At 36.8% G+C, this 12,126-nt stretch overlaps 1 protein-coding gene across 1 annotated transcript; it reads right to left on the reverse strand.

Moving 5' to 3' along the window:
• Window positions 1-6,805: 6,805 nt before the first annotated feature.
• Window positions 6,806-10,199, reverse strand: LOC149544798 (uncharacterized). The gene has a single exon (XM_089796438.1). It carries the CDS (start codon window positions 10,142-10,144, stop codon window positions 7,241-7,243), a length of 2,904 nt encoding a protein of 967 aa, XP_089652564.1. The 5' UTR covers window positions 10,145-10,199; the 3' UTR covers window positions 6,806-7,240.
• Between the last annotated feature and the right edge of the window lie 1,927 nt (window positions 10,200-12,126).

A 12,126-nucleotide genomic window follows, 5' to 3' on the forward strand; every position in this document is an offset into this window, starting at 1 on the left:
AATAATATGAGAAATAGAAGAATCTCACCTAAATCAACTAGTGGTGGACACAAATGGTATTTATTTTGCACATATAGAATACTAAATATTGTGATTAGGCTTTTTACATCAATAGTGCAGGTCAACACCTTTTAATACATATAACACTATCAACATAACCCTTGCACCATTCAATGGTGCAAGTGGTAGTTGTTGCTTTTGTTTTGGACATGATTCTCAATGTATTTTAGAGTTTTAATGTAAAGGTCCATGGAGTGTTTGATGATCTAGTGGCCTTTACAATATATCTTTACCATGATTGTGATTTTAAGATCTTGAAATGGCATAGTTATTCTAAATTTAGATCCTACACAATTATCATATTTTTTTAATTCAATTAATTTTTTGAAGGCAGCCCATACATAGTTCAGTATGCCCTCCTTCAACTATTTGATGGTTTATCTCAAATATTAACTCCAAGCTTATGCTATTCAAAGACAAGCAGATTCAATGAAATAAATTTTTAAAAGATAGGAGGGTTTGAGAGAAAAATTGCGGGGTCATTTTCCTCTATGTTCTTTTCTATTTTTCAATATTTTTGTTTTCAGTTTGTTTCACAATATTTTATTCTTTTAGTAGTATTGTATTTATAAATAAAACTATGTAATGTCCCATTTTTTTGGAGGAATTAATTATAAAGTTATCAATTAAAAAATATATATTACAAGGTAACTTTACAAATTAAATTAAAAAAGCTTCTAGAGGTTGTTGGAAGAAGCAGAGAAAAAATTAAAAAGGGAGGCCGACCTATCAAGGAAAAAAGAATAAATAGGAATTGAGGGCTCATTGCCTATCATGGAGATTTATTATTGATTTTTGCTTATGTGCATTATGGAGCCTAGGGTTTCTGCAAATAGTCACAATTGGCCATTGAGAACGAAAACTCTCAATTGGTATGCAATTTTGAGGGTGTGAGAGATCACTTGAATTATTGCAGTTGTGGGAAGGATATTTCAGTCCTTTCATTTGTGCTTAATTGCTGATTTGGAGTTTCAATTGGAGTTGCACTTTCACCATATCATCTTCAGCAGTCAGTCTCCAGTATTTGATCAATCTAGGTTCTTCATTTCAATCTGTAGTTGCAACAAGTTCTCAATCGTATATAGCTAGTTAGGGTTTCTCTATAATGTGCTATGTCATAATGTTTTGGTGCTGAAATTTTCCATATCATTTGTAAAAACATTTGGTTTTCATTGAATGAATACATTGGCACTATTATTTCTTTTATTTCAGCAATATATTTTAGCAGTGTATTAAATTTAGGGTTTGTTTAGTGGCCTATTGGTATGGGTCATTACAATGGTATTAGAGCGATTTCCTGCCAGCCTGATAGGGTTACCTAGCCACCATTTAATTTAGTTTACAAAGGAACCAGCATAACTAAGAATATGGCTGAGAGACATTCTCCAAGCCCATCCAAAAGTGTGCGAGATGATGAGACTTTACAGCAACAGGAGAGGCTTCTACATTCAATAGAGGCAAGTGCATAGGCAATGATGGTTATAATGCAACATTTGATTGGGGAAAATAGGAGAAATAATCATGATCAAGATGACAAAAGCATAGCAAGATCACAACATAAGACATGGTCTAGAACAACTGATAGACCCACATGTCCTACATTTAGAGAAGAAACTCCAACACACACACACCTAATGCTATGGTAACAGATATTGTAGATGAACTTTGACAAGTGAGGAATGAGTGGGATTCATTACCAGAATATGTACAAGATTGATGGACATTTGGCAGGTACTTGAACTATAGAGCTACCAAGTAGAAGCAAGTAGATAAACATAGTGAGTTGCAACAGGTTACCAACAAGTTGGTATTACCCACATTTGATGGCAGTGGAAAAATGACTACTCATGCTTGGATTCATAAGGTGGATAATTTCCTATCTCTAAAGACTATGTCAAAAATTGAAGCACTCAAGTATGCCACTTTACACTTAGATGGGGCATCACATAATTGGTGGACACATGGCATGATCACATTACAACACAATCAGGTAACCACTTATCAAGATTTTGTGGATAGATTGATAGAAAGGTTTGATAAAAAAAATTGTGAAGTTTATTTCCAGGAGTTAGCCAAGTTAAGACAGTCAGGAGGCTTAGAACGATTTATCAATGACTTCCAGAAGCTTACAGTGATGGTGCCTAACATTTCAGAAAGGAGGCTAGTCATTTTATTCATAGAGGGATTAACTGAACCACTCAAGGGGTGGGTAAAGGCCTCTGATCCTCCTACATTATAGGAAGCCATGAAGAAAGCCTGTAGTATGGAACTTGCAGCTCCAGCAAACCGGTTTAGTTCAAAGGGTTCTTCATCATTTAGAGATAACAAAGGGGAATTCGGCAAGGGTAAAGAGAAGGTTAGTGACTCAAAAGACAAGCTAGCTACACCTTGGGATAAGGAAACACTTAATGACTTGCGTAGGAAGAAGCTATGCTTCTTTTGCAAACGTCCCTATGAGTTTGGTCATGATTTTCCTATGAAGCCTAAGGGGAAGGCTAATCGGGTGATGTGGGCTTATTATGAAGGTTCAGATTTAGACATCTCAGAGCACCATGATGAGGATCCTGATGAGGTAGAGGGTGAACAAGAGATAGATAGTGCTGAGAAAAAAGAGGCTCCAGAGATACATTTACAGGAGGCAAGTCTGTCTAGTATTCAAAGAGAGGGATCTTTCAAATTTTGAGGAGTCTTGGCAGGACAAAAGATTATTACTCTGTTGGATACAGGTGCCACGCATAATTTCATTGATGCATGATTTGTGGAGAGGTGTGGACTCATTACTGAGGAGTTTGAGGGACTGAGAGTTAAGGTAGCTGATGGATATACCCTTCATTGTGATAAGATGGTGCGAGATCTACCTTTGCACCTGAACAACTATGAGTTTAAGGCAGACTATCATGTGGTCAACTATGAGTTTCGGTCCACTATGAACAAGGTCTTCCACCATCAATTGAGGAAATTTGTGCTAGTGTTCTTTGATGATATTTTGATCTATAGCAGGACATGGCAGGAACATTTAGAGAACTTGGAGATAGTATTAAGCATTTTACAGAGTGAGTCCTTGTATGCCAAGGAGTCCAAATGTGATTTGGGGATGACAAAATTGTTGTATCTTGGACACATCATTAGTGTAGAAGGAGTGCGAATGGATCCTGAAAAGATCCATGCTATTGTTGATTGGCAACCACTAGAGAACCTTACATAGTTAAGAGGGTTCCTTGGTCTATGTGGATTCTATCGTAGGTTTGTTAGTGGCTACTCACGACATGCAACGCCCATGACAGATTTGCTAAAGAAAGGGGCATTTGTGTGGACTTGGGAGGCATAGGAGTGTTTTATGAAATTCAAGGAAATAATGACTACATGCCCAGTATTAGCTTTTCCTGATTTCACGAGGCCATTTGAGCTTCGATGTGATGCTTCCAGAGAGGGAGTTGGTGCTGTACTCATGCAGGACAAGCATCCTATAGCCTATGAGAGTAGGAAACTCAGAGGGGCTGAGAGATCATTCAGTATATATGATAAGGAGATGTTGGCCATCATGCATGCCTTGGCCAAATTCAAACAATATCTTATGGGCAAAAAATTTTGTATTAAAACTGATCATACTAGTTTGAGGCACTTTTTGGGACAATGGGACCTGAATGATTGTCAACAAAAGTGGGTGAGTAAGTTATAGGCATATGATTTTGATATCACATATGTTAAGGGGACACAAAATATTATTGTAGATGCTTTATCCCATAGGCCACACCTCACTTCTATGATTGAGATATCAGAGGATTGGTGACACTTGATTGTAGCAGAATAGTCAAAGACGTGTGGGCCTCTTCTATAGTGGAGGGGACAAAAATTGACACTAGATACACTCTCATAGATGATTTGATCATTTACAATAATAGGATTTACTTAGTCCCAAGATCGAAAGTGAAGCAGTTGATTTTTAGAGCATTCCATAATTCACCTATAGCAGGCCATCCTGGGTATTTCAAGACTTACAGGTTAGTACGAGAATGATTCACTTGGAAGGGACTTAAGGTTGATGTTTTGTAGTATGTGCGTGAGTGTCATGTTTTCCAGTAGAATAAACAAGAGCACACTTATCCAGCAGGGCTCCTATAGCCACTTCCTATTCTTGACAGGAAGTGGGAGTGCATCTCTATGGATTTTATTACGGGGTTGCCTAGGGCCCAAGGGCGTGATTGTATCTATGTGGTGGTGGATAGGCTGAAAAAATATGCTCACTTCTTCCCTATTGCTACTACATACTCAGCAACTTAGGTGGCAGAGGTCTTCTTCAAGGAGATTTTTAGATTACACGGTTTGCCTCAGAGCATTGTGAGTGACAAGGACAACCGCTTCATGAGTCACTTTTGGCAGGAGATATTTTGGTTGTGTGGCACTAAGCTTACACCTAGTACCAATTATCACCCACAGACTGATGGTCAAATAGAGATTGTAAACAAATGGGTGGAAGGGTATTTGAGGAATTATGTGGCAGATCAACAGCGAGCTTGGATCAGATGGATATATCTCTGTGAGTATTGTTACAATACTACATATCATATGACTATACAAATGACACCCTTCATGGCACTTTATGGTTATGAGGCACCTAGTTTCTTAGATTTGTTGTTGGGAGACAGTCGAGTACCCCGTGCAGGTGAACTATTATAGGAAAGTAAGGATATAGTTGCTACTCTCAGAGACAAGATTGCTAGAGCTCAAAACCAGCAAAAATAGTATGCAGACAAGAAGACGACTGAGTGTAGTTTTGAGGTAAATGATATGGTTTACCTCATGTTGCAGCCATATAAGTAGTCCACTCTCAAGAAGAGTGGTACAGAGAAACTCAAGCCACGCTATTATGGACCATTCAAGATCATCAAACGAGTTGGTGAGGTGGCTTATGAGTTGGAGCTTCCCACATATAGTCGAGTGCACAATGTGTTTCATGTATCACACCTCAAAAAGGCGTTGGGTCAGAATGTGATGCCTTCTACAGTATTACCTCCCTTGGATGATGAGGGGAAATCGATCTTAGTGCCAGAATTCATTTTCGATAGTAGAGAGAAGCAGCTTCGCAGGAGAGTAATCAGAGAGTATCTAGTTAAGTGGAAAGATTTACCTATTGAAGATGCTACTTGGGAGGGAGAAGTGATTTTGCAGCATCCAACATTAAGATTGCTTGAGGCCAAGCAATTTTAGGAGGGGTGGACCTGTAATGTCCCATTTTTTTGGAGGAATTAATTATAAAGTTATCAATTAAAAAATATATATTACAAGGTAACTTTACAAATTAAATAAAAAAAGCTTCTAGAGGTTGCTGGAAGAAGCGGAGAAAAAATTAAAAAGGGAGGCCGACCTATCAAGGAAAAAAGAATAAATAGGCATTGAGGGCTCATTGCCTATCATAGAGATTTATTATTGATTTTTGCTTATGTGCATTGTGGAGCCTAGGGTTTCTACAAATAGTCACAATTGGCCATTGAGAACGAAAACTCTCAATTGGTACGCAATTTTGAGGGTGTGAGAGATCACCTAAATTATTGTAGCTATGGGAAGGATATTTCAGTCCTTTCATTTGTGCTTAATTTCTGATTTGGAGTTTTAGTTAGAGTTGCACTTTCACCATATCATCTTCAGTAGTCAGTCTCCAGTATTTGATCAATCTAGGTTCTTCATTTCAATCTATAGTTGCAACAAGTTCTCAATTGTATACAGCCAGTTAGGGTTTCTCTGTAATGTGCTATGTCATAATGTTTTGGTGCTGAAATTTTTCATATCATTTGTAAAAACATTTGATTTTCATTGAATGAATACATTGGCACTATTATTTCTTTTATTTCAGCAATATATTTTAGCAGTGTATTAAATTTAGGGTTTTTTTAGTGGCCTATTGGTACGGGTCATTACAAACTAATACTTGAGTTGTTTCCTATACAAATAAATAATTTTAAAAAAATTAAGTACTCAATAAAGATATCATATTATAGCTAAATTACTATCTAAACAAATTACAACATTACTACTGATTTGAATTTGGATATACATGGAGTATACACTACACTTTTCATAATCCATATTCAGATAGATAAAAACACAAAGTCTAGCATGACATTCAAAAAATATTTGCAATTAAATAAAAACCTAGAGTTGTATGATTGGGTAGAAAAATAATCATATGCCTACACACTCTAAGTCACTTGCCAAGCATACTTGTGGCATGTATAATAAAAAACACAATGCTTAATCAGTGAACTTGAAAAATAGAACATATAAATCATATACTGTCTTGCTACTATAATAACACATATTTTTGAAAATGCTAAATATACATATATCTCTATATAGCATCGACAATAACATGTATTTCTATAAAAAAAAAAACATACATCTATTTGTAGAATCAAGGATAAAGTAACAATAGAGTAAATCCTAGTCACTAAAAAATTTAGTGACAAAGCTATCATATGCAATTCTCAATATACTATTTAAACGTAGATGTTAATATAAGTAAGATGCTAGAATCATCTAGTAAAAACTAATAATGTAAAATAAATATCTGATCTAAAATCATAGTTGCAATATATCAGAATGCAAATACACTTGTTACAAATGAAGATTTGCCTAAACATCAAAGTGGGGGGAAAGAAAAGTGCAATCTCATAGACTCTACATATTGTAAATATGTAATTTCACTACTCAAATAATACATCTCATTACTCAACCCACCAGTAAAATCTCCTTCAAATTTACCGTGGAGAAGATTGATATTTTTCATCAAGTATAGTATTAACCTACACTATGAAAAATAGTGCAGTCCAATTTATTAGTGTACATACAAACTTCAAACTCTGGATATCTCAATGGCCTCATACACCAAATGCCTTGAGTTGTATGTATACAAACATTTTCTTAATATCAAAAGGTACTTTAAAAAAAACTAAAAACTAAAAACAGCTATCAACAAAAATTGTGATATTGCTATCAGGATTAAAGTGTGTGATTTTTTGAGTCAAATTCATTGACCCATGTTTTGTGATTTTGACTCAAAAAATCACACAGTTTAATCCTGATAGCAATATCACAATTTGACTGACTGTAGAAATTATCTCCTACTTATCAACAACAATACAAATCCTCTATATAGAGTTGGAGCATCAACTTTAAGAATAAATTATTCTAAAAGATAATAGATAAAATTATCCATATGAGAAAAGCATTTGTATCTCCATTTGAGGTGGAAGCACAAAATTGTAATTACGGTAGCGAATCCCACTCCATAACTTAATCCCACTGCAACTGCCCACCATCGATCCATTTTATCTCCATCTGCATCTGCATCTTCATCTTTATCAATTGTACTATTGTGATTCTCCATGCCACTCGGACCCAAACTCCGTGTTCTATTTTCAAGGGGAGGTCCATGAAGGTTGGGATTTCCTAGAAACGAAGAACTTTGAAAGGTTGAAAACTGCTTCCCTTGTGGTATTAGTCCAACAAGCATGTTATCAGAAAGATTCAACACAGCAAGAAATGTGAGGTTTAACAGTTGGGATGGAATCTTTCCTGATAGCTTATTTTCAGAAAGGTCCAAAGATTCCAAGTAACCCATTGCTCCCAAGGAATCCGGGATCGGTCCGGTCAGATTATTCTTTGATATATTGAGAGAAATTAAGCCCTTTAAGAGTCCCAATTCTGGAGGAATATTGCCTGACAACTTATTACCTGACAGATCTATGAACTTGTCTGCACCAATTATTTTCTGGTATGGAGTTTCTCTCCCCTTTATCCAAACTGTTACTTCATCAGCAAATTTGAATACACAGTTTGTGTCACTGAAACTGGAATAGCAGAAAAGCGGAAAAGACTGTACGTCAAAACTTTGAGAGATATTCATCATGGCATATAACTTGCTGACATCTGAAGGAATATTTCCTGATAATTGGTTATCAGGTAAATCCAGAATCTGTAGACTTGGAATTCTGAATAGCTGAGGTGGAATTGGATCAGTAAACTTATTAGAAGCTAGGCTGAGGATTCTCAAATTTTTCAAGTTTTCTATCCAAGCGGGAATGTTACCTTCAAATTTATTGTTTCCCAAATCAAATACTTGGAGCTGTGTACAATTTGCAAGAGACGGAGGAATAATACCATGCAACATATTTCCGTTGACATTTAGTGTACGAAGAGACCCCATATTTCCCAACTCCTGCGGAATCTCCCCTTGCAGACAATTTTGAGCCAGCTTCAAAACTGATAAGTCAGAACAGTACATCCCGATGTCCGCAGGAATGTCACCAATTAACCTGTTCCTTGACAAGTCTAAGATGTTGGAAACAATGCCACATATAGGACTTGGAATTTTTCCAGTCAGATTATTTCCTGACAATGATAGAATGGATAATGTGCCAATTGTTATAGGAATAGAGCCATTGAACTCATTATCCGATAGATCTAATACTTCAGTAACAAAACCATAAGCAGGAAGAAGGCCATATAATCTATTTCCATGTAAGTCCACCATTTGAAAAACATGCGATATCTTGTGAGGTAGAAAACCTTCAAGTTGATTGTTTGAAAGATTGAGGCCTAGAAGAATGGGAAGATCCCACAGCCACGAGGGAATATTGCCTGCCATGTTATTATCTGAAAGATCCAACTCTTCCAACTGATATTGCTGGGACAGAAAGGGAGGTACTTCACCTTCTATATTGCAAGACCTCAATCGAAGGACCTGCAGGTGGGCAAACTGAGGAACCCAGGTGGTAGAGATGTTGACAACAAGCTGATTTTCTGAAAGATCTAATGCTTCGAGACGAGACATATTTTCCAGTCGCTGAAGTAAAAAATTTCCTGTTAATCGATTGGAAGAAAGCAACAACATTTCTAGACCAACCATATTTGAAATGGAATCTGGAATCATTCCTGACAGTTGGTTATTCCCTAGAGAGAGCAGATTTAATCCTATGATCTGAGACAGAGACCAAGGAATATGACCACTTAAACGGTTGTGATGGAGCTCCAGATTTCTGAGGGACGAAAGGCTGCCAATAGAGGTTGGTATACTACCTTGCAAATTATTTCTTGATAGATCCATGACCTCAAGCTTTGACAAATTTTTCATAGAGAAGCCCAACGTTCCTCCTAAATTGCAGTCATTAATATAAAGCACAACCAATGAGGAAGAATGGCTTAGCATGAAAGAAGGGTCTCCATTCAAGTCGTTATTACTGCCAAGGTATAGATATTTCAATCTTGAACGGGCCATGAAATTGTAAGGGAGGGAACCGTTTAGGTCACAGCTGCGGAGATTAAGGGAAACCAATGAGGACGCATTCTCAAACCAAGATGGCAGCTCAAACGGGAATAAACCTTTGCCCAGATCCAGATGTGATAAATGGGTGAGGTTTGAGAGATCAGGAATCTTACCTGAGAGCTGAGAATCAGACAGATCAACATAGTTAAGATTGGCAAGACCACTGAGGGCCTCGCCCCACTGCTCAGACACCATGCTCAGGTTCACATATTGCATTCCTAAGAATTCAAGGCTTCTTAGCTTTCTGACCCATACATCAAACTTACTACTGCTCAAATCATAGTAATTGCCACTCAAAGAAATGTCAAGGTGACGCAAGCTTGACATATTTCCCAACTCGAGGGGAACTTCACCACGAAACTCAGCATCTGACAAACTAAGAAACGTCAATCTCTGTAGTTTAGAGAAGTGGGGAGGAATAGAAATACCTTGAAAGTAATTGCCGCTGAGATCCAAATGTTCTAGATGCTGCAGATCAAACAGCGATGGGCGAAGCTCGCTCAACGTTTGGCCAAACTCCCACCTACCACTTCCATATTCATAACTCAAATCAAGGCTGATGACATGGGAAGTGTGGTGATGACAGGCCACACCCTCCCATTCGCAACAGTTGAATCCCCGCCAAGATGAAAAACGACCTGAAGAAATGTTAAGGCCAGCCTTCACATCCAGCAAGTAATTCCTCTCAGCTTTCAAACACGCTGTCGAAAATGGGATATGAATTACCACCCAAATCAACAGAAATGCAGAGCCAAGAGACATGTTAAAGGAAGGCAGATACGTTGCATTCCTATCCAGCTGCAATTACCAATTCTTACCCGGGCGAGAATAAATAAACAAACGATGAAGAAAAGTTTTAAATATTTTAAAACTTTTTCTTTTTTTTCCAACTATTTAAAAGGATAATGCACCGAAAAGTTCGCACCAGCATGGAAAAGTAGACAAGTGACGGTGGATTTTAAAACTTTAGGGTTTCCATCTAACCTCCTTCACAAGTAGCTTGAGCAGTATTATCCAACATCTCTGTTATCCATATTCAATATCTACTCATGACTTTCATATTGGTTCTAATGATGGTGCTCCATTGGTCCATTATGCATATCCATAGAATTCAAAGTATTAATGGAAGTAGCAATCTCCTCAAATCTTCTTAGTGGAATTTTGTTTGCACTAGCTGTAAAATTCAGTGCATTACTCGTAATGGGGATGACCCACAATTCATTAAAAAAATTATCACCATTATTTGTCGAAACCCTAGTTTGTAGGGCCTTCTTTGACATGTGATTTCCCAGAACATACCATCCTCCACTTCCACCTCCAATCAATTGGCTGTTAGTGCCTCCATAGATTAGTGAAATTGGCCTAACTTTACAGATTTTTTATTGTAAAGCTTTGTGTTTTGCAAGCCTCCAATATTATGCATATTTCATGTGGCCATTTCCAACAGCTTAAACATCACACACTTAAATAGTCAAAGTTTAGTTATCCTTCTAAACTTAATTTCTTTAAGCACAGTCCAATTAGATTAATCTTATTTATAATTATAATTAATTAGAATGAACATTTACAGTTAAATACTAAATATTAAGGACCTTTATTTAAAGAAGTCTTAAATAATATTTTGTTGAAGTCATGAGTCTTCTCTAAGATTCTCATACTAAGTCACTAAAAAAAGATGGCTCTTCATATTTTATTAGGTCGACCACCTGAAAAACCAAGATTAAAGATAATTATGTCCACCACTTGGAAAAGCAATCATGACATAGAGAAAATAATGTGTTTTGGCCGGTTGTTCTACGAAATGGTGTAGAATGGTGAAGGAATGATTGGCTGAGCGTAGGAGAAAGTCCAAACAGGTTAGAAATTATTTTATTAATTTAATAGTGCAAATAAAAGTCAGGTCGTGAAGTTTATCCAAGAGAACTCGCTTTCCCGAAAATATCGTCGGTCAATAATTTAAAAGTGTTTTTTATTCTCATTTTTCGTACACAAAGTGGGAATCTCATAGTTTATAGAAAGCGCTGAGAAAGATAGCTTGCTGCGAATTGGATCGCATCGCTATCTGTTTTCGTCTTCGCTTTATAGAAATTACACAGCAAGAGGTGAAGCTTTTTTTTTTCTCATTTTTCGTACACAAACTAGGAAAAAAATAGAATCTCATAATTTGTCCCACTTTATAGAAAGGGCTGAGAATGATAGCTGGCTGCTAATTGGATCGCATAGCTATCTGTTTTCGTGTTCGCTTTATAGAAATTACACAGCAAGAGGGGAAGCATATACTACGGATATTTAGTTCCTGCCAAGGCAGCAATACTTATGCATTGAATGCAAATATGACATTAACACAAATCAATCAAATCAAAGTATTTAAAAGATTATATAGAAAATAAAGATAATAATGTCCACCACTTGGAAAAGTAATTATGATATAGAGAGAATAATGTGTTTTGGCGGGTTGTTCTACGAAATGGTGTAGGGTAGCGAAGGAATGATTGGCTGAGCGTAGGAGAAAGTCCAAACAGGTTAGAAATTATTTTAATTTAATAGTGCAGATAAAAGTCAGGTCGTAAAGTTTATCGAAGAGAACTCGCTTTATAAAAGCAATTTTATCTTGGAGACCCGAAAATATCGTCGGTCAAGAATTTAAAAGCATTTTTTATTCTCATTTTTCGTACACAAAGTGGGAATCTCATAGTTTATAGAAAGCGCTGAGAAAGATAGCTTGCCGCGAATTGGATCGCATA

This window comes from Cupressus sempervirens, chromosome 8 (assembly GCF_028749045.1).
Source record: "Cupressus sempervirens isolate cs-2001-9-10 chromosome 8, ASM2874904v1, whole genome shotgun sequence".
Lineage (NCBI taxonomy): Eukaryota > Viridiplantae > Streptophyta > Pinopsida > Cupressales > Cupressaceae > Cupressus > Cupressus sempervirens.